At 48.7% G+C, this 21,331-nt stretch overlaps 8 protein-coding genes and 1 non-coding gene across 9 annotated transcripts; 3 read left to right on the top strand and 6 right to left on the bottom strand.

Moving 5' to 3' along the window:
• Nucleotides 1-351: 351 nt before the first annotated feature.
• CNBC1190 (hypothetical protein) lies at nucleotides 352-1,276 on the bottom strand (the record flags this gene model as incomplete). The annotated part of the gene is made up of 6 exons (XM_771533.1): nucleotides 352-377; nucleotides 452-505; nucleotides 630-706; nucleotides 869-1,107; nucleotides 1,190-1,207; nucleotides 1,274-1,276. 6 exons carry the CDS (start codon nucleotides 1,274-1,276, stop codon nucleotides 352-354), a joined length of 417 nt encoding a protein of 138 aa, XP_776626.1.
• A 339-nt stretch (nucleotides 1,277-1,615) lies between these two features.
• CNBC1180 (hypothetical protein) lies at nucleotides 1,616-4,756 on the bottom strand (the record flags this gene model as incomplete). The annotated part of the gene is made up of 19 exons (XM_771532.1): nucleotides 1,616-1,659; nucleotides 1,708-2,014; nucleotides 2,063-2,119; nucleotides 2,172-2,261; nucleotides 2,310-2,519; nucleotides 2,581-2,686; nucleotides 2,756-2,832; nucleotides 2,882-3,149; nucleotides 3,201-3,261; nucleotides 3,327-3,426; nucleotides 3,482-3,602; nucleotides 3,654-3,773; nucleotides 3,830-3,870; nucleotides 3,935-4,039; nucleotides 4,097-4,165; nucleotides 4,227-4,232; nucleotides 4,289-4,373; nucleotides 4,427-4,441; nucleotides 4,512-4,756. The coding sequence occupies 19 exons, from the start codon at nucleotides 4,754-4,756 to the stop codon at nucleotides 1,616-1,618; spliced, it is 2,127 nt and encodes a 708-aa protein (XP_776625.1).
• A 432-nt stretch (nucleotides 4,757-5,188) lies between these two features.
• On the bottom strand, nucleotides 5,189-6,707 carry CNBC1170 (hypothetical protein; the record flags this gene model as incomplete). The annotated part of the gene is made up of 7 exons (XM_771531.1): nucleotides 5,189-5,212; nucleotides 5,278-5,390; nucleotides 5,447-5,684; nucleotides 5,741-6,173; nucleotides 6,221-6,437; nucleotides 6,491-6,593; nucleotides 6,669-6,707. The coding sequence occupies 7 exons, from the start codon at nucleotides 6,705-6,707 to the stop codon at nucleotides 5,189-5,191; spliced, it is 1,167 nt and encodes a 388-aa protein (XP_776624.1).
• A 310-nt stretch (nucleotides 6,708-7,017) lies between these two features.
• On the top strand, nucleotides 7,018-9,855 carry CNBC1160 (hypothetical protein; the record flags this gene model as incomplete). The annotated part of the gene is made up of 5 exons (XM_771530.1): nucleotides 7,018-7,068; nucleotides 7,305-7,476; nucleotides 7,531-8,531; nucleotides 8,625-9,743; nucleotides 9,817-9,855. The coding sequence occupies 5 exons, from the start codon at nucleotides 7,018-7,020 to the stop codon at nucleotides 9,853-9,855; spliced, it is 2,382 nt and encodes a 793-aa protein (XP_776623.1).
• A 507-nt stretch (nucleotides 9,856-10,362) lies between these two features.
• On the bottom strand, nucleotides 10,363-11,626 carry CNBC1150 (hypothetical protein; the record flags this gene model as incomplete). Its single annotated transcript, XM_771529.1, has 3 exons — nucleotides 10,363-11,091; nucleotides 11,146-11,258; nucleotides 11,341-11,626. The coding sequence occupies 3 exons, from the start codon at nucleotides 11,624-11,626 to the stop codon at nucleotides 10,363-10,365; spliced, it is 1,128 nt and encodes a 375-aa protein (XP_776622.1).
• A 174-nt stretch (nucleotides 11,627-11,800) lies between these two features.
• CNBCt010 lies at nucleotides 11,801-11,887 on the bottom strand. The gene is given in 2 exon segments: nucleotides 11,801-11,842; nucleotides 11,850-11,887. It is a non-coding gene; the product is annotated as a tRNA-Leu (tRNA).
• A 579-nt stretch (nucleotides 11,888-12,466) lies between these two features.
• Nucleotides 12,467-13,831, top strand: CNBC1140 (hypothetical protein; the record flags this gene model as incomplete). Its single annotated transcript, XM_771528.1, has 9 exons — nucleotides 12,467-12,733; nucleotides 12,783-12,800; nucleotides 12,863-12,916; nucleotides 12,966-13,059; nucleotides 13,107-13,254; nucleotides 13,308-13,447; nucleotides 13,531-13,588; nucleotides 13,654-13,671; nucleotides 13,732-13,831. 9 exons carry the CDS (start codon nucleotides 12,467-12,469, stop codon nucleotides 13,829-13,831), a joined length of 897 nt encoding a protein of 298 aa, XP_776621.1.
• A 276-nt stretch (nucleotides 13,832-14,107) lies between these two features.
• Nucleotides 14,108-18,423, top strand: CNBC1130 (hypothetical protein; the record flags this gene model as incomplete). The annotated part of the gene is made up of 11 exons (XM_771527.1): nucleotides 14,108-14,168; nucleotides 14,228-14,289; nucleotides 14,330-14,887; nucleotides 14,940-15,191; nucleotides 15,241-15,423; nucleotides 15,493-15,617; nucleotides 15,666-17,149; nucleotides 17,226-17,494; nucleotides 17,561-17,689; nucleotides 17,755-18,075; nucleotides 18,139-18,423. 11 exons carry the CDS (start codon nucleotides 14,108-14,110, stop codon nucleotides 18,421-18,423), a joined length of 3,729 nt encoding a protein of 1,242 aa, XP_776620.1.
• Nucleotides 18,424-18,705: 282 nt separating this feature from the next.
• CNBC1120 (hypothetical protein) lies at nucleotides 18,706-21,309 on the bottom strand (the record flags this gene model as incomplete). Its single annotated transcript, XM_771526.1, has 12 exons — nucleotides 18,706-18,832; nucleotides 18,897-19,285; nucleotides 19,339-19,481; nucleotides 19,533-19,716; nucleotides 19,820-19,897; nucleotides 19,951-20,003; nucleotides 20,064-20,226; nucleotides 20,297-20,719; nucleotides 20,767-20,855; nucleotides 20,913-21,020; nucleotides 21,078-21,229; nucleotides 21,281-21,309. The coding sequence occupies 12 exons, from the start codon at nucleotides 21,307-21,309 to the stop codon at nucleotides 18,706-18,708; spliced, it is 1,938 nt and encodes a 645-aa protein (XP_776619.1).
• Between the last annotated feature and the right edge of the window lie 22 nt (nucleotides 21,310-21,331).

The following is a 21,331-nucleotide window of genomic DNA, read 5'->3' as shown; positions in this document are numbered from 1 at the left end:
GTACGGTTTGTTACTACAGCCTTCAGAAAAAAGACCTTCATAGTCCGGTAATCTGTCGACTTGCTGTCATCCCGTTTCCGGTACCCTGTCGTATTTCCGATTGTATATCAGTCAATAAGATATCTGTACTCTGCCTTGTCGGTGATCATGTTAGCCAAAACAAACATCATCGTCATTCCGCGTAAAAATCTATATTCTTCATCGATCGCATGGATCTCGGCGCATTGCTCAAAGGGATCCTGGTTCCTGCTCATTCAATGCTGATCCCACAAGTTGATCGGTGTTCATCCTCTAGTAGCAACAATGAACAAACTAGAGAAAGACATAGATAGGAGGAAAAGAGGCAGACGTTTACTTTCGGGTGGCCTTTTCAAAGACTGCAAGACGGTCGAGTGGTGAACACGGTGTTTATGGCGATGAGAAGAAGGACTAAGACGAGATGGGCACTTACGGGCATCCTTGGTGATTTCGGAGAAGTCAGTAGCCTGAATCTCGGTGTGGATACCTGGATAAGTGTGAAGACGGCAGAGATTAGGGGGGCGATGTTGGTGTTTGCAAATCGAGAAAGGATGATAAAAGGTTGGAACGTCATAAGCCGGTCATGTACACATTAGTTTTTAACAACGTACCATCAAGACGACGACGGATGGCTTCCTTGGAAGAAGCGAAGATCATCTTGTTCTTGACAGAGGCATCATCGGGGGACCTATTGTGCAAAATCAATGGTTAGCCCAAACGGCCATTCCTCCTGCTTTTCCTTGCTTGTTTTGCGATCCTGAATGACCGACAAATTGCAAGAGCATCCACTATCCTTTATCCCAACACACACAAGAAATCAAACAAGACTACAAAACGAAATTCCACTCACCAAACAATGAAACACAGCTTGTTCCTCACACCTTCACCACCGGGCAAAGTGAACTCAAAGTCGTACACCGCCCACCTGCAGTCCTTCTCGGGGAGCTCAGCCACAAAGCTGTCAAAGTCCTTGTCCTCAGAGGCCTTGAGAACGACGATGGATCGCTTGTCCTCAGAGAGACCATAGATGACATAGGTGAGCTTTTTACCAGTCTTAAGCTCCTGGAACTTTTCGAGACATTCTTGGGTCTAAGAGATAAAAAACTCATTAGTTGTCTGAGATCGTGGGGATGAATTGTTCAAGGGATGAGGTTGTTGTACAATGACATACAGGTTGAACACCGGAGGACTGCACATGACGACGAAATTAGCTGTTGCTTTTTTTCTCTGTCTCCCAGGAGCAGGTTATACACACCATGTTTACGAGAATTTAGGGATGGATACGGATATAAAGGGTAAATAGACGTGAATGTAAGAGAAGATAGGCGTGTTGCTTTCGATGCTTGTTGGTCGTTCGTTGTCGCGTGGAGGACGGCGGAGGGAATGATGATGCAGTCAGGGTCACCGTGCTGTCGGTCGGTGCCGCCGCGGAGTTGCATCTGTGGCACTTAACACCACCGCCAAAACATCTGAGCCGCGCTGGCATCTACTATTCGTTATTTTACTAAAACGCATTCTTCATTTCATAGGCTCGTGAACTATCATACAAGTCGTACAAAGATCGTGCTAGCATCTATCATCCATGTGCATGTGCTCGTCAGATACACTGCTGCGCAAAAGCAACTTCTAAGAAAGAGTTGTCTGCCCCAAATAAGCAAGTGACTTCAATGCTCTGCTGACTTGACTCACAGTCATAAGCCTTCGTGGTACCATTAGCAGGTCTTTCCATCCCTTCTTCCAACTCGGGCAGCTCAGACGTTTCTGGCATTGCCTCCTGCAAGAACCTAACTGTCTCTTTAGGCAAATGCGCGTACTCAAAATCAAGGTCAGTGACGTATGGCTTCTCCCCAGCCATGCCTCTGAAAGCTTCGCGCAGTTGTTCAGGGGAGGACGCATCGTCTTGAGTAATGTTGACGAGCAGACTGAGCCACGCCTCGTATGTGACAGCGCCAAAGTGTTGTTCTAGCTCGGAGAAAATCGTTTCCAGTTCCTCCTCCTATGGAACAATGTAAGCCCATGGTGATACGTTGGACACAACACCTACAGCGTAGACGATACCTAAACTCGCCAAGGCTGAATGCATCTCCCACATTCCGAGGGTCTGTTATACTCGTCATCAGCTGGGTCTCCCACAAAGATGAAACATCACTTGCATTTGTCTCCTCCCATGCAAAATGCTTAAACGTCGCCTCAAACTCTTCTAATTTGGCGGGTGTGATATTGGTGTGTTGGGCAGAGACCAGCTGTAGCATCATAAGCATAATTTTCTCTTGTCTCCAGAACCGACTGACTTGGTTATCTATGAATGCGATCTTCTTTTTTAATCCCACCTCAGCCAGCTCCAACTCGTACTCGAGATCATCCACAGTCAAAACAGTATAGTCATTCTCTTCTACCTTGGCTTCGAGACAGCTGTTGTTGAGATCTGATATTTCTGTCGATAACAACTTGTAAAGAGATGGTATGGAGGATGATAGTTGAGAAAGAGTCTGCTTTTGTTGCTATACGTGTACGATAAGTACAGCTGAACAGAGGTAACTGACAAAGAAAACCAATACTCACTGGTAAAGGTCCGGCCAAGGCGCCGATCGCCTGTTCAATCTGCTGTAAGCGATGGATGAAGTCCTCTGCCGCTCTCGCAAATTTCTTTTTCAAAGTCTCTTTAATACTGCACCCTGTCAGTACGTAACTCACTGCAACGGACGAGCAGAAAGTAAAAAATAAAATAAAAACCTACTCTCTTACAGAGGCATTTATAGCACGACTTCTTGCAGTCTCCGACACCAAAAACTCTGCCCATCTCTTCTCCAGATCCTGTATAAACCAATCAGTAGCCATTCCCACATTAGTCAGACCGATTTACCTCCAATCTAGCCCCTTCACTCGGTTCCCAAGGTTTTAAAGAATACGTTCTGATCTTTGTCTGGATATTACTGTACAACGCAGCAAGCTCTTGTCGCTCCTTTACCCATTCCCGTTTAGAGGTGCGTTTGTAATCATTGAATTGGGCAAGGTATGAGATTGCTTCCGGGTATGTTGAGGGTTGAGGCGCGATGAACCAGGACTGTTCGGTGACAGAAAGCGCGGAAAGAAGGAGGTCCAGACGGCGCTCAAAATCATTTTTATTGGCCCTGGATGCCAGTGTTAGGGCGAGAATTCGTTACCTAAGATTGGACACTCACCAGACGCCTTGCATCACCTCCGCAAACTTTTCGACTCGCCTAGCGCCGGTTTCGGCTTTGTCTGTGATGAATAATTATTATGAGTTGGCGACTCGCTATATTCTATTGCTGCGGCTTATGACACACCTTCGCTTGAGAACTTGTGGAAAAATTCAGCAACGTAAGTCATTACAGACCTTTCGTCTGGGACTTCCACATCGCACAAATCCTTCACTTCAAGCAGACGCTATAAAGGAACTCTGTCAGCTATGAGCGGTGTATATGTGAGAATTGAATCTTACAGGGATACCAAGCTTTTCTTCAGCAACTTTGAAAGCAAGTTCAGTGTTGTTTCGCTTGTCAGCCTTATCCAACCCATGATAATCTAGCAGCTCCGGGCGGTGGTAATGAATCAGAGCACATCTGCAGTGCAAGTCAGTCACCCACCCCTTGCCTGACCAAATTGATTCTCACAAAGCTAGACCATCTGCAAAACTTCCTTTGAAGTTTTGTACATCCACCTCCGGGTTATAGCCAGTTGTCTTTCTTTGGCACCAGAGCAACAGACCATCCCTTGCCGATAATCCAGATTCTCTAAAAAATGCATTAGCCATCTTTTTTAGTTGTTAAGGAGGTTACCAAGAGCCTACGTGATGTTTGCGATTGTGAATCTCAGAATAAGCGTCCATATCTGATTGCCATTATCAGTCCCCAAATTGCCTTAATCCACGAGAGATGATCTGACAACAACATACCATGCCCAGGATAAGCTTCAGGTTTCCGTCAACGATATCTTCCGGACCGATATTCGTCAATTTAATTCCTTTTGACCGTATAAAATTCAGGGCTTTTGCAGCATTCTAAGAATGATATTTGTTACGATATTGCCTGCAGGTATAAGTTCTTTGGTAGCCTACCTCGGCTTTTTGCACACGCAGCCTCGGGTTCTTAACATAGCGCCCCAAGCTTTCCTCCGAGATGATTTCCTACATGATTCCGATTTGTTAGATGATGTTTTGCAAGCCTCTGAAGTAAATGTCCACTGACTAGGAGCTTAAAGTTATTTTGTTAGCCTATGTAGCTGTAGAATCATCTTGAGCAGGACTTACTTGAATGAGCTTGACACCGCTCGAAAAGTCCTTGACAACGTCTGTCATCGGTTCTAATCCGTGACTTTCCAGCTGTTTGTTGAGCCTTACATAGCAATCAGATCTATTGCCCATAACGTTTCTGTACAGTGTACACACCATCGACAAAAAGTCCTGTTACCAAGATGATCAGCAGCAGCATCAACGACTATTTCATCGTCGTAACCCAACATCCACCACTGACCTTGCTTGAATATCTGCCCATTCAAACTCGACTGCTCCCCCGGGTCCTATCAAAGGACTGCCCATGCGGACAGGGCTCATCGGTGCACCCCCGCCAGGTCCTCCGGCGTTGATGTTCATCGCGGCGTTGAAGTTGGATATTGCGCTGAGAGACTTTGTACGGCCATGTTTATTTGTTGGAGGGGTTGGTGAGAGGGCTGATTGTTGGGACGCGCGACGTTCCATGTCAACTTGAGGGGACCACATCTTTGGGAAGATATGCTGATGAAGATCGGAAGAAGTTTTGGAAATGACACTGCAAAACAAACGAATAATGACACAAATGAAACAAATGTGCGGTCCGGTTGTTGACGAAGAAAGCACAAAGTCACCGCGCGCAGTTCAGACCCGACGCGTCGAGAATTGATAATTTCCCTGGAGCGTTCGTTGTTGAGGACGACGACGATGATGATGATAACACGTCTGCCGGGTCTCTTCATCACCTGTAACTTGAAAGGCTCTACATAAAATGCAAGCATGGCTTACGGGATGTCTACTGAACAGCAAGACGTACTGTCTGCGAACAGTAGCATCGTTGCCTAAGTGCAGTGTCATATCGTTCATCCAAACCATTGTTCTTCTTCTGCGATATCTATGCATGTACGCTCACTCTACAGCTATTGTACACAAACACATAATTTATTCGTTCCAAGCAATCACACCCTATATGATCACCCAATCAGCTTTTCAACTTACCATTACGTGATCCCGTGGTGAAAACAACATACCATGCAGAAAACACCAAACGCCATCGCGGCGTACTCTTTGAGCGCCTGTTTCCCGCTCCTGGATTCTGCCAACAATTCCGGAATCACGCTCACACTTGCAATATACAAGAAACCTGATACCCACTCATCCATCAGATAGGCTCGTAGATTCAAAAAAATCAATATTTACCTCCCGCGGTCATTGGAATGACCAGCTCCCCACCGGCTACGCTCGTCCCAAACAACCCCTCTCCTACATTCAGGCTGATACCCTCTCCGTGAGCTCCTGCATTACCCGCACCTGACGTTTCGGCGATCCAGATACCCAAGAATGTACCAACAAAAGCGCCTACGGCGGTGAAGAATTGAGAGCCCATCGCTTGGGATTTTGTGAAACCCGATTTGATCAGGATAGAGTAGTCTGCGATCTACCATTTTGCATGTTTTGAGAGGTTGACTGGAATTTACAAGGGAAAGTACTCACTTCGTGGGGGATTTCATGACAGAATGTTGCTATAGTAGTGACCGCTCCCAAAGCAGGACTGCTGTAAAAGCTAGCAGCCATGGCAAGGCCATCAGTGATGTTGTGGGTAAAGTCGCCAAACAAATTAAGGTAAGCTGAAAGCTTGAGTGAGGGGTTCGCTTCTTTGGCTGTTTTCTCATCTTGAGAAGTGGAAGCGGCTTGGATATCGGCTGAAGCAGAGTCGGTGGAGGGGGAGACCGGGGATTTGCGTTGGCGCAGCCCGTTGTCTTTTTCCGCTTTAATCGAAGACGACTGGCCTGAGGCTGCGTGGCTATGGCTGTGGCTATGGGAATGCGAATGGTGATGATCGCCCTCCCCGCCGGCTGAGGAGCTGAGTACCCTCATACTCTTGTCCAATACAAAAAAGCATGCAAAACCAAGGAAGATGGCGCCTCTAGACCGTAATCAGCTCAAGCCTTGTATCACCATACGTAAACCCACCCAATTACGATATTCCTCTTTTCTTCCACCACCAAACTCCTGTCGGCTTCATGACCTTCTCCAAAAAAAGCGTGCGGCACCAAATGTAGGAAGACGTCTCCCAAAAGACCACCGGTAGCGAAAGATATCATGGTATTTAACGATGTAGGGTCAAGGCTGGCTGGTACAGCAAGGAGGATAAAGTTGGGTATACTGGATATGTAGAAAGTTGCCAGGACTATGCGCATCATCAGTATTCAAGACAGCAGTGCAACATCACTGATTGCTCACTAGAGTTCCAGGCAGGACTTTCGAAGGGAAACAATGTTGCAAAGACCTTTTTCATAGTTGTTCCTTCTACCTGTTTCGCCGGTACTTCGAAGGAGTATTGGTTCTATGGTTGTTGATTCAGGCATCAGTTAGGCCGGTCCGTGAGTCACCTGGCAAAGATAAAGATTATAAGACCCACTTTCTCCGCGTAAGTACCGGCAAGTACCACAGCGCCCATAGCAAGGGCCGATAGTATAGCAATTGATCTGGTGGACAACATCTTAGACGTGAAGCAATAATATGGACCAAAGCGCGTCGCTACGTAGTAATGGTGGCAGACGAGGGAGCGGAGTGTTTCTGCCTCCACCGCGATCTACTTACGTAAAGATTAATTTATTTGTTTCCGCTTCCGGCAGCGAGGGCCATCGAGAGTACGTCATGAAAACGGAGCTAGCGGGGGATCACTGCCATTTTGTCCATTTCCCATTCATTCGGCCATTTGCATCTCTTTTCTTCCATCCGCATCGATAACAGAACATCCACAAACAATGACCCAGCAGCATCTCGCCACCTTCACCTGGGGCGCAGGCGCACAAACAGTGAGTTCTGCCAGCCGCCCTGACCCGTTCCTGCGCCGTCCCCACTCCCAAATCCCCATTCGCCGGGTAAACAAACCAGGGCGGAAATGTCCACTTCGCGGAGCCATCCATCTCTCAAGTCGTGTCAAATGTGGGCTTCATCTGCTGACTGTGTATTCCCGCTCGTTTCTTCCCGCACTTTGCTTCTGAATGCATCACTCAACTTGACTCCGCACCTGCCGCCAACTAATAAATAGGTTTGTGTCGCCGGTAACTTTAACGACTGGTCTGCCACTGCCACTCCTCTCAAGAAACAATCAGATGGAAGCTTCCTGGCCGACGTTTCCGTTCCATGGGGAGAGAAGCAGGCGTTCAAGTATGTGGTCGATGGAGAGTGGAAGGTTAGAGAAGACGAGGCAAAGGAATGGGGTGGGTCTGTTCCTTTCTCTTGGCCCTGAAAGAGCTGACAAGGGATTGGATTAGATGCCGCTGGAAACATGAACAATGTCTACACTGCTCCCGAAGGCCCTGATGACAAAAAACCTGTGGACAAGTCAACGGCTACTGGTGCCACTGGTGCTTCAACCTCTGCTGGCGCTGGCGCTGGCGCCGGTGCTGCCGCGGCTGCCTCCGCCCATGCCAAGGACCCCGCCACGAAGGATGCTACTTCCAAACCTCCAACCACCGCCGTCCCCCCTGCCGACACTGCCGACACTGCCCCTGCCTCAACTGGTAACAAGAAGACCGATCCTGAGGCTCTGATTGCTGCTGCTGCCCCTGGTGCTGCCATTGGTGCTCCTATCTTGGGCAAGCCTGTCGCCGGTGCAGAGACAGCTCCCACCTCTGGCATCACTACGACCACCGCTATTGGTTCTGGTACCGCTGCTGCCACCGAGACCAAGACCAAGGACAAGGCCCCCGTTGAGAGTGCTACTCCTTTCGACAACAAGGCTGCAGCCGACAAGGCTGGGGTCGCTGAGAAGGGTACTGCCAAGGACACTCTTTCCCCCGGTCCTGTCCCTGTCGCTATGGTCGCTGAGAAGGGCACTGCCAAGGACACTCTTTCCCCCGGTCCTGTCCCTGTCGCTATTGCCGTCCCTACAGACAAGAAGGCTGGTCTCACTGAGAAGGGTACTGCCAAGGACGTGAACGCTCCTGGCCCCATCCCGGGATCAACCGCCGCTTCTGCTGATACCGCCGCCAAGGCTGACGAGCCCATCGACCCTGCTGTAGCTGCCACCACTGACAGTTCAGGTGCTGTCCGAGTCACCGCTGTCGACGCGACGCCTCAGCAAATCGAAATGGTCGCTGCTGCCGCTAATGTTGGTGAAGCTCCAACCGCTACTGTTGGAGGAGAGCATGGTCTTGCGGAGAAGGCTGCCGAGTACGGTGCGGCTGCCATGGCCACCTTTGGATCTGTTGTAGGCGGTGCAGCTGCCGCTGTGGAGAAGGCGACTGGTGTTGACCTTACTCACTCTAGTCCTGTAAGCTTTTGTCGCTCTATTATTTTCTGCGCGAAAGCGCTAATGCGAGACAGGCTGAAACTAACGTACGTAACCTCTTTACCTCTTCTTTAGCTGTCCGTCGAAGAAGCCCGCGCGCGAGGCATCGATGTCACCAACCTCGAAAAGGTCGATGCCCCAACTGACACCACTTCCCCTCAGGGATCCGCACCTCCCGCTTCCGCTGTCGCCGCGCTCGACGAAAAGGTCGCCGAACTCAAGTCTGAAACCATTGGCGCTAGTAGCACAACAGGAGTGACAGACCAGGTGGCTATGCCATTGCCAAATCAGCAGGCTCCGAAGAGTACGTCGTTGTCGTTGCCGCCCTCGAAGGAGGTTGATACTGTGAGCGTGGATAAAGGGCTGAGTGATTGGTTGGATTACACAGCTTCTTACCCTGCCGACGGGTCTTCCACTCTCGGCCACACCGCTTCTACGACAGACAACAAGGAGAAAGACATCAAGAATGACATTCCTGCACAACCTGAAACAGCAGACATGAACCACCGAGCCGTACCTGCCCCTGTATTTACCACAATCGCCCCTAAGGACCCCAAGAAGGACCGATCTCTAGGGAGCAGTGACCTCAACGATACTGCCGGTACGAAGCCCATCGATGCCGCTCCCGGTGTAGACGCAAAGAAGGCCAAGAGGGAGGAAGAAGCCAACCCCACAGGCGCGACTGGTGAGAAGCCCGAAGTGGCCGAGGCTAAGAAGGCTGCTGCTCCTGATACTCCCGAAGATAACTTGAAGCTCAAGTCTGAAGACGTGGGTAAAGGTACTGGTGCTGGAGTAGGGTCCGCTTCCGATGGCAGAGCGCAAGTCCCTCAATCAGGTGTCAAGGCCGAAACTTCTCTTTCCTCCCCTTCGGCTGCAACTGCTACTACTACCGAGACTTCTCAACCTGCTAGCAGCGCGACTGGAACAACCGCCACGCCTTCCAAGACGACAGCGGCGACGACTAACGGAACATCTGTGCCTGCTGCTGCAGCTGGTTACGGTGGAGCTGTCGCCGGTGCCGCTGGTGCCGTCGAGGCTGGTGGTGCTGGTTCTACTACCACTGGTGCTTCAAATACAGCGGCTCCAAGTACCCCTGCCGGGACTAAGCCTACTTCTACCTCCACGCCCACGCCAGGAAAGGAGTCTAGCAGTGGACCCGGATCTGTGAAGAAGAAGACTGGTTTCCTTGCCAAGGTCTGTCACTTTACCATTTATTCCCGAACGCAATGATGGAAAGGAAGAATACTGACGAGGACTTTACCTGTAGATCAAGCACGCTCTTTCGCCCGGACACAAATCCAAGTAAAGAACATTGCCCATCGACTGTATTACGAGCTCTCCATCTATCGGCCTTGATAAAGTCTTTTGAACTTTTTCCCTTTACTCATTTTTTTCTCCCACTTAATCTTTTTTCTTCTAATTCTTATTTAATACATGGTCTAGCGTCGTAATAGGGGAACTGTGAAGTGAAATATACAAAGGTCCTGGATATACCATGGGATAGTGTTTTGCGTATTATACAAAAAAGTATGTGAAATGAAAAAAAAGTGTTATTTCGCATCTAGTACAGTCCTTGTAGATCCTTTTTGAAGTCAAATCATTGTCTGGTCCAAAGGCAACGCACATAAGTCGCCCGCCCAGCCAAGAGTCCAAAGGGTGAGCATGTGTCTGTTCATGACACTATCTTATCAAACAAGGCTCTCCAACTATAATGAACCATTCAAAACGAGATATGAGCCTACATTTAGAGAATAAAACAGCTTTAAATTCATTCCAGTATAGCTATATAATCAAGTTACATATTCGTCTCTCTTTACTTCCTGGGGCTTCTGGTGCCGCTTCTACTCCTGTCAATGCTCATGCTCCTGGTGCTGCTCCTACTTCTACTCCTGCTGAGGCTGTATCTTTTCCTAGGGAGAGGAGACCTGCTCCTGCTCCTGCTCATACTAACACTCCGTCCCCTAGAGTAACTCCTCGCCCTACTCCTACTCCTCCTCCTAACCGGACTCCTGCTCCTACTAACACTTGCGCGTCGTCTGACAGGCGAACGCGATCTCACACCACCACGTGGACCTCGCGGGCTGACCGAACGCGAGGCTGATCTCGCACCGCGGCCATACTCCGGAGACGGCCTCCTAGGCGCACCACGCTCACCCCATTTACGCACAGGCACAGGAGGGCTCCTCTCTCGCCTCCATCCATTGTCTCTTCCTCCGGGAGGGGGTGGCCCGCCACCTCTTGAGAATCCTCCTCGGCCACCACCACCACCGCGACCGCCAGAAGGTCCAGGGCCGTAACCGTTACCATTTCGTCCAGGGAACGAGTCTCGTCCACCACGGTGCCTGGGGGGCGAACGCGAACGGGAGTACGAACGGCGTCGTCCATAAGAGGGGACACGGTCGCCTTTGCGGGGAGAGGGGGAACGAGATCGGGAGAGTGAACGGCGACGACGGGCGGGAGGAGGAGAGCGGCTACGCGAACGAGACGGGGATCGACGACGAGGAGAAGGAGCTTGAGGAGGAGGGAGAGGATGTTCAGAAATCTGTCGCTGTTCGTCAGCAGCTAGTTCATGCATGGGCTTGATTGACAAACTTACCTGAACATTGAGGAAAGATCCATCCAACTGCCCACCATCCATACACTTGACTGCCTTTGACGCCGCGGCAGGCGTATCAAACTCAATTGCAGCTTTACCCTTGTTCAGTCCAGCTATTATTTCAGTCAGCATCAACGTTATCGACATAATACGACGCGACTATTTGCCCAGCAAAAAGGAGTATGACAAACTTACAAACTTTAAACAACGGCAAATCAATCCCAGTAATCCGCCCATACTCTGAGAAGATCTCGTCCAAATGGCCCTTCATAACATTCTTGCTCAATCCAGATACCACGATGACCTTGTACAGGCCATCTCCGGGCGCGTCCATGTCGGCATCTCGAAGAGATGCCTTTCTGGGAAGGGGCGACCTTGACCTGGACCTGGAAGGAGATCTAGATCGAGAGAGGTAAGACCTGGCCGGAGAGCGGTCTGGGGTGAGTGACTTGGGAGTCGTTGAGCGGCCTCTTGAAGGCATGTCTTGATTTTTTTAAATTCTTAGATATGAAAAGAAAGGATGTTATGTATGATGATGATGATGAGAACGAACATGCTGGATGATGACGGCGAATTGCGGAGTTATAACGGAATCTAATTACCTCATGGTGCAAAAAGGTAACAGGTTGCAAAAAAACAAAAAGAAAAAATCTGTTGACGAAGGTGGGATTCGAACCCACGCGCAAAGCATGCCGGCGTTTCACACCTGAACGACACTCCATAACCACTCGGACACTTCGCCATTGGATGTTTGTACAGCAAGATTTAAGTTTATAACCTCATGGCAGTGGTAATGTTTCGTATCGATTATTTTTTGTCCATATCTTTTGGTTTTCCAAAACGACATCAGTAAGCTAAGCTTGTTAAGAGGGCAGGCCAAGTTTTCTGGATTTGCCGCTATTTGGTCATTAGTGTCATGTTTCGGACACCGACACATATCCTATCTCCCTGTCAATCGATGGACGCCGATCTTCTGCGTCATCAAGCGACTAGGTGGAGGACGCACAACGGATGTGGAGGTGCTTCGCCCATCACTCCCTCAGCTGGTCATCCCAAACTATTCAAATCGATTTCTATACTAGCTCTGTATTATGTCTTTAGCTCTCTGAAGCTTCCTAACATCGCTGAACATTGGCCGACAAATCCAGTCAAAAAGACCGCCGTTTTTGAACAGTTTGGCATTCTGCAGGCACATATCATCGAATAGTGTAGGCCGAGGAAGATGAGTAGACATCCACCCTTCATCGGTGAGCAGTAGGGATCATAATCTCAGACCAGCTATACTTGAATTCCTGGTATTTGCATCCGGAGCTGATCAATAATGTCTGGTCTGTGTTCAGAGGTTGAAGCTTCAAGACCAGAGTTCGACAGAAACTTTATGCCCACAATTACTAAGACGCCCAATCCAAGCTTTAAACCTGGACAAGGATTGAACGACTTGGTAGGATCAGAATGGTTTTGTCTCGATGTGGATGTCAAAGCTAACGAGATTATCTTCACACAGCCCTGTGCCGGAGAATTTCAACCGAATGAGGCCAAGTGGAAGAGTATCACCCCGGAAGAGCAAGCCGGCGGCGATGTCTACAAAGTGAGATAGGTTCCTTCATCTGAAAAAGTGGTGCTGACACAGTCTTTAGATGATGATTTCAGGTATTGTGTGTCAAATCTCAGTGAAGATAGGTGATTATGGACGCTGACGTTTACGAAATCTCTTCAGACTCCCAGGCCGATCGCTTTTGTCTCCAGCATGGGGTCCGATGGAAAAGCCAACGTACGCCTGACGTCCCCCACCTGATTGTCTCTCACCAACAATCTCTCAGTTGGCTCCCATGTCTTATTTTGCCGCTGTCGGTCACAATCCTCCAACTATCATGATCTCTGTGGCAGCAGGCAAGCTCACTGACGGCCTAAAAGGTAGGCACTCCATCATCATCGCAAGACCTACCAATGACTTTAAACAGACACGAGCCATAACATCAAAGAGACCAAGGAGTTTTGCGTCTCTATCATTTCGGAGCCCTTTTTGGAAGCCGCTAACTTTACATCAATCGACGCACCATACAATGTCGATGAGTGGGCCCTCTCCGGCCTCACACAGCGTCCATCAGAGTAAGTAGGGACGGTGTTACATGATCATGTCGAGGCTCACTGTCAAACTCAAGGACTGTGAAACCGCCGCACGTCGCCGAATCAGCATTCACTATGGAATGTGAAGTCTTACATTGGTACGACCTCATAGGAGATAAAGGGAAGCCCACTCAAGCCGTAATCTTGGGGAAGATTAAACGTTTCCAAGTTGCAAGTGTTCTTTTTTTTCGCCTGTAAAGAGATATAACGCTAATTTGGGCCTTAATGAGTAGAAGGAATTTGTGTTGGACCCTCAAGATCAAATGAAGGTGCTTACCGAGAAGCTAAGACCCATGTCAAGGCTAGGAGGAATTTCGTAGGTTCAAAGAGCCATAGATCTGTATTCCGAAAATGAGCTGACATCTAATGCGTCATGTGCAGTTATGCCCGTTCAACACAGTAAGTCTGATCGCTTTTCTACAGTACTTTCCATTAAACATGGCAATGGCCGCTTTGTAGGATGGTAGAGATCCCTAGACCGGTCTGGGACCAAGTCAAGAACACCCCAGAGGTGAAAGAAGCGCTAGACCAAGGTCCTCGAAAGACGACAGAGAAATAACATTCGCCATCCGGCTGTGTTTTACGTAGATTCTATGTAGTAGATTACATATAGCTCTTCTTGTGCCTAGATCTAGCGTATCGTGTAATGTTTTACGCTCATATATATATGCAGCACATTTGAAGGGAGACACTCACAATAATCTTTCCCGTGTGTTTTTTTACTGACGCCTGGTTGTTTTGTGTGGACGCGTCGCGTCTGTCATATGTGGTCCCATCGTCGTTCATCCTCTATTTTCATCCTTCTTCTCCTTTTTTATCCTTATAGCCATAGATTATGCCTAAAACACTAACGGAATCCGAAGTAGAGGCTACTTTCGCGAAGCTTAAAGCAGCAGGTATGCCTGTTCCGCACCGTTAGACACGGAGACCAGCTTACTCACCACTACATGTATAGACCCCGACAGGAAAGTCGATATCATACAGTTCTTTGGGTTGCAGCTTGAAGATGTAGAAGAGGTATGTTTATGCGCTATGGGTATATGCTAACCGATGTCAGCTTCCAGCGAGTGTTATTGACCCCTTCCTCCTCATTTTACCTCCTCTCATCCGTTCACCTCACTCCCTTCTGCTATCCTCCGTTCTCTCTTCCTTCCTCCCATACTTTCTCCCTCTCATTCCTAAGCACCCCACGACCCATTTACGCCTAGCCCTCCTTCAAGTCCTTCCAGCGCTACTAGAAAAACTCAATGACGCAAAAGAGAGAATACACTCGGCAGCGGGCAATGCGATCGTTATTCTGGGGGAACTGAGTTGGGAAGCCGAACCGCCTATACCAGCCTCAAACCTCAATTCAAGTGGTAGTCTAAAGGCTGGAAGTCTATCATCAAGTACGGCCACTAAATCAAAACCGCACGAAACACTTCCTCATTTATGGGAAAGACACCTAAAAGATGTGCTTCAAGGCAAAGCTTGGCGGTCGAAAGTGGAGGGTATGAAGGTGTTAACAAAGATGAGAAGTAAAGAAGGTGCTAAAATGGGGCTTAAGGCATGGCTAGGGGTTCTAGTCGATCTATTGGAGGACGGAGATGGGAATGTTAGGGACCAAGCCAGGGAGGTGAGTCGTCCATTTTCCCTTATATAGCATTGCTGACAGAAAACGTTTCAAGACCGTCGTTGAGCTCTTATCGCCTCCCTCGACCCCACCCGCTGCTCGATCGGAATTCAAAAGGCTGCTAGTCGCGAGAAACGTACGAAAGACCATAGCAGATGATATCATCACACGTATTCTTAGTGGTGAAGGGTCTGACCGCTCTACGCCTGCCGTTATGAATTCTGAATTGGGTAAGGAGGAAGGTGCTAGTAGGTCAGGAGCGGCTGCTCCTGCTCATTCACAAGCAGATGATGTAGATATCGTCTATGTAAGCTTATTTCCGGTCTTGCGAAACTTAGTACTGACACTATCTACAGGTCGCCTCTCCACAAGACCTCGAGAGAGAGTTCCACTCTATGTTGCCTTTCTTTGAGGGTAAAGAGACTGAAGAAAACTGGGCACCAAGGGAGAGAAGTATCGTTCGCATACGAGGCATGATGAAAGGACAAGCACATGTCAAGTATCAGGCTGCTTTCATAGCCGGATTGAAGGGTGGCATTGTGGAAGGAATGTCAAAGACAGCAAGTATGATTTTGTCATTTGAATGTATAGGTCTGACCAATCTGTAGGTACTAAGTCTGAGAACAACAGTGGCACAACAAAGCTGTTACCTTCTCAAAGAGCTTCCAGAAGGCTTAGGGGCGGCGTTTGACAACTTTGTCGAATTCCTTTTACCTATACTAGGGAAGATGTCGTAGGTGCCGTTGTAGGGAATAATGAAAGATCTGATGGCAATATACAGTGGCTTTACCAAAAAGCTCATCGCTGATCGCTCCCAAACCGCCGTAACATCTATTATCACTCACACTACCGTTCATCCCCGTATTTTCATCAATCACATTTCTTCCGGTATCCAAGAAAAAAATGTCCAGATTCGTGCCTACTCAGTCAACCATCTCAAAACATTTCTCATTGTCCATGCTTCACATGCCAAGCACCAAATCGAAGCGACGCCAGGTCTGAGTGATACGCTGGATGCTGCATTCAGGAAAGCATTGGCAGACGTAAACCCGGGTGTGAGAGAAGTGACAAGACAAGCATTCTGGAGGTATCATGAAGTGTGGAGAAGCAAAGCAGAAGTCTTGATGAACAGTTTGGATGGGCAGGCGAGGAAGCAGCTCGAGAAAGCTAATCCGAGGACGGCGGCTTCCCCTATGCCTTCATACGCTTCTTCATCATCTACCGGTGCTCCAAGCTCTGCAAATACAAAGCCCCCATCTAAAAAGATGGACCTCAAGGCGATGCTTGCAGAAAGGAGGCGAGCCGTGAAAGAAGCTGGCAAACAAGCACAAGAGACGAATGCAGGATCTCCTAGAGTGGTGTCGAACCCAGTGTTTGCTTCACCGGGAGTTCAACACGCTTCCATCACGGGTCTACCAAGATCGAGCTCTGCTGTCGGGATTGCAAGACATGTCGAAACCTCCAGCCCTAGCCCCGTCCGTTCACCCACACCTAGTTCATCGGCTACTCGCATTAGACCTTCACCCTCTCCCGAACGTATTCAATCCCCTATCCAGACGAAGATCGAGATCGACTCGCCCCTGCGTTCGCGATATACAAGCCTTACGCCAGATTTGGCAAGAAGCCCCCCCAAATCACCATCTCCATCTTTAAGTCCGAGTCTGGGATTGGGCGAATCCCCGTTGAGACAGGTCTTGACTTATCCAGCAGCTAATGGGCGTCACTCAGTTGGGGAAGGAAAAAGAGCGATACCCGAGCTTGTAGAGGTGGCTGACAATGGTGCTGAACATGAAGTTGACGAGCTTACGCTGAAGGAAGGACAAAAAACTAGAGATGATGGTAATACGGACCAGGAACTTCCTCCGACGGTGCAGGAAGAAGTGGACCAGGTTGAACAGAGCCAACAATTCGAATCCGAGCCTCGGTTAGAGCACCCCGAACCTCAACAGGGTAATACCTTCTCTACCTCAACTTCCGGTCGTGTGCCATCGACCCCCGCACGATCGATAGCAACAGGTACAACCGCATCTTTACCTAATTCGCGTAATGGAAACATCAAAGGCGAAAAGATAATCAGCTCGAGGCTCAATCCTGAGGCATTCCAAACGCCGCTCAACCCCAAGACTAGTGCTCTTAGAAGCAGCAGTGCTATTCGTACTCCAGCATGGAAGGACTCTCCAAGACCAGAAGCGGTGACTCCTCAGATGATGCAGAAGCTGAAGGAGAGACGACATGAGAGGAGTTGGTGGGTGAAAAGGCAAGAGTGTGAGTTTGTTTTCCTTTGCCAAGGATTGTAGTAAGCTATTATATAACTGACGCGCGATGATATTTTTATTACCAGTGTTGGAAAAGGCTTCGCCTCTCAAACCTCTTACCCCGTCACCTTCATTTGCGATATTGCCTGATATAGAAGCCCTGGAATTGGGCGCACCGACGCTCAAGAATCTCCAGAAAATCGCACTCTTCTGCAGCTCGCATCCTGTCCGTCCTGAACCAACTGCCGAACAGGATGAAGAGGAAAAAAGAGCGTTTGAAGAGGAGAAGAGAGTCTGGACAGGGCTGTTTGATAGGGTCATGAATGGCGTAGTAGACTTCTTAAGACCAGACAAGGTTAGTTTTTTTTTTTTTTTTTGGCGAAATATTTTGTTTTCCGCTGAACAGCGACTGTCGGGTTAGGACAAAGAACTTCTCGAGCAAGGACTGGTTGTCCTTTGGGAAATCGTTCAACACCAATGGCCATTGGTCGATGATACGCAGAGACTGTGCCACGGGTTGTTCAGATTGAGGGAAAGTTCTGATGCCGTTGTGAGTCTTTGAAGTGATTGTTATCAGTAGTGACTTACATGCGAATTTTCTTTCGTGCTGTATAGGTACTCGAGTCGACTAACGCTCTGATATCCCTCCTCGTCCAAATCTCTGACCCGATGCTTCTCCTTTGCAATCTCCGTTCATCTCTCGATCGTTTCCTTACTAAACACCCTGCCCCGCCCTCAAGCTCTGCGGACAATTCCGATCCAATGACCAGTGCCCTCTCACAACTGTCACTCTCGAGCTCCAAAGAATCGCCTGAGAAGAGGACGAGGAATTCGGGCTATCTATTCGGGCTTACAAGTATTGGTATGTGCGTATTGAGATTATCGGCGCCCGTGATTGTTTCCGAAGGCCCAAAACTAGGTCAGATTGTCATGGAAGTACGGCAAGCTTTCTTTCAATCTATGTTATATATGGGTACTGACCGCGAGTTGCGTCCATAGGCAATAAACGATCCATCATCCATCATCCGCCAGGCTGCCCACTCTCTTCTACTGGCCATTCAATGCGTTACTCATGATTCCAGAAAAACACTTGCCTTTGTGCCTGCTATGTCACAGGGTCAGAAAGATCTCGCGGTATATTATATGGCACAAAACGGGGTCTTGGAGCAGATTGGACTTCATAAAAAAGCAACTAGTGAAGGAGAAAAAGGCAGGGAAGGCGACAGGGATAATATGACTGGCGAGTTGGCAGGGTTGATGTCGAGAGGGGTGATAAGGGAGTGAGTGAAGGGGAACCTGTCAGAATCATTGTATAGCATATCTCCCCAAAGAAATTTGAGGGTAATCGATTTACTATTTTTTTACCTATATAATCAGAAATGCCTTGCCAGGCTCTCGAATTTCCGTCAGATTCCGATGACGACCATGCTGGATCTCGATTACACTATCGTGCGTTGCACCGAACATGATGCTTCCCCCTTGGCCTAATCATATCGTCTGTTAGAGACTACTTAGGACTCAATGGTCTGCCTGATAATACATGACTCTACTTGCATTGATTGTAACCTATGAATGGAATGGAGCAAACGCTTTTTTGAACTTGACAGCATCCTCTTTCTCCTCCGCATCACTCTTAGCACACGCTTTCCAATCAATACGATGCTGTAGACCCAAAAGACTGCCAAGTACGATTCTGAACAAAAAGAGCCCATTAGTCAAGGATGATTTCCCCCAAATAGAAACCGGCCAAGACTTACCTGCCAAACTGAAGGTCAAAGTTCCCCTTCAACATGTGCACCATCTTGGTCCCATCTGGGCATTCCACTTTGAAATAGTTTCCACCAGATCCAGCTCTCGCCAACGCCCTCTCCGGCTCCTTTTCCCAATCGATACCCTGTCTTTCTCCTGCAATCCTGAATGATTCCTCGACTTTATTCGCCAACTCTTTGGGGATAGGTACGATCTGCACGTGCGCGTGCCCCCCCCTGCCACTGAGACGGCCGACCTCAAATGAGACGGGGACAGCACCATAAGAGGCATAACATTCTCGGAGAGAAGATTTGAAGCCCTCTAATTCAGAGATGATTGACATGGCGTCATCGGCGGGAATGGAGAGGAGAGTAGGATGATGAGCGATGGGAATGATCTGGAAGTGTGATTGTCAGGAGAAAATGTCCAGAAGTATGAGGCTGAACATACCAGAACATGTCCTCCACCAGGGACAAGTGATTTGCCCTCGTCAGTAGGTATAAGTTGTCCTTTGGGAAGTGTCACGTAAGTTTCTGCTCCGATTGCAACGATGAGATGCTTGGTGACTTTAGGGTTACTCAGACAGAACCAACCTACGCGAATGATCAGCTAACAAACCCCCAGCTTTTAAACTGCACACTCACATTCAGCAGGACCAAGCTCCTTCTTCTTGGCTTTGGCTTCTTCCCTTTCCAAAACCAAAGGACAATCCCGGATGTAATGTTGCCCGTCGGCTCCACATGCACGACATACATAACCTTGAGGAGGCGGCTTAGGTCCCCTTGGTTTATCTTCCTTGTTAGGACATTCTCGGACGAAGTGGTCCGGCTGATTGATTTCGCGGTAAAGAGAGAGAGGAAAAGAGAGACCGAGTCAGCTGGACGTCCGGTACCTACTGCATGTGCCGTCAAACTGGTGGGCCAGGACTTACGGATTGGCAGATTTTGCACTTGTATCCTGGAGGCGGCTTGGATTTGTCGCCTTTCATGGGACAATCTTGAATCCAATGCTGACAAATGATCAAGTCAGCCACTATATCACACATGTAACGAAGCGACTCACACCAGCTTGAGAACAAATCTTGCACATATAGTCAGCTGGAGGAGGTGCACCGTCTTCGGGGATGGAGCATCAGCACTGTTCTGGTGATGATAAGAGGCTTTTCAAATACACACCCAGCCGGCCCTTCTTTTGTGACTGTCCGTTAACATCGTCTTCATCAAGACCTCGCTTTTTCACAATGGGCACGGGCAGGAAAGGGTTAGGTGTCGCGTTGGCGGGCCGGGCGGGCACTGGAGTAGAGGAGCTTTGAGGAGGGAGAGTGAAAGCGTAGAACCACTGTCCCATTAAACATCAGCCATCATTCCACGCTTCAATCTTTTTGTTCTGGCAAAAGATTTATTCTTACCCTAGCCTTTTTACCTCCAGCAGGCACCTCTCCTCCTAACGCTCCCAACTTGACCGCCCTAGTCCACCTCTCCTCCTTCCCTGACGGGCTAGCCCAACCCCATGGTTCTCTTTCCCAGAAACCTTCACCATTCCCCCAAAGGAGGTATCTTGGTTTTGCCTTTTTGACAACCTCTTCCAGAGGAGGTGCAGGATTGATGAGCGAGACCCCGGAGGTTGTGAAAGAAGGGGAAAGGGAGGATATAGGAGGAGCTGGTGAAGAAAATAACAAGAGATCTATACCTTGAAATGCTGCAGGAAGAACCGCCGCTGATTGCTTGGCAGAAGCCAAAGATTCGGCTGTTTTGGTGGAAGGTTCAGAGAGAAGGGAATGTTTCAAGACGGCATCAACGCTTTCACGAGTTATGACAGGAGAATATGGATCCTGTAGAAAGACTTAGCAAGGCGCCAGAACATGATAAAAAGCCTCACGTCGAGGACATTGTAGGTCTCAGGGCTGTAACCGCCTCCAATGCAAGCAATCTTAAGACCTTGAGCAGTGGTGAGCACCTTTGATTTACCTAAAAACACGGTGAGTTACGAGGCAGCAGTCTGAAACAGCTTAACTTCATATTTACCAAGAAAAACGAGGTTGTCTACCACTTCTCCGCCCGTTTCTGAGATCTTCTCTTGGATCGATTGGGGCAAGATATTTTTGCCCAATGTAAAATAAGTCGGCACAGGAACTTGAAGATTACAGGTTTAGCATGACATTATACTGCTCTTTCTGATGTCAAACTCACATTTCAGCCCTGCAACTTCACTCCCATCGGTTCCCTCAGCAAACAAATCCCCCACGACAACACATGCGTCGAACGGACCATGCTTCCCGTTGATGGCCGTGATCTTAGATACCAAGGTGGAGAGCTCCGATAGAGGTGATCCTATGGCAAGGCTAGAACGAATGTCAGTCTTGCTTTGGGACACTGATGGATTATCTACTTACATTTTGAGCGGCTGGGTCTGTTGCGCCATAGTGAATGTAGACTATATCCTC

Source organism: Cryptococcus neoformans, chromosome 3 (assembly GCF_000149385.1).
Source record: "Cryptococcus neoformans var. neoformans B-3501A chromosome 3, whole genome shotgun sequence".
NCBI lineage: Eukaryota > Fungi > Basidiomycota > Tremellomycetes > Tremellales > Cryptococcaceae > Cryptococcus > Cryptococcus deneoformans.
This window is presented reverse-complemented; position numbering and strand designations above follow the sequence as displayed.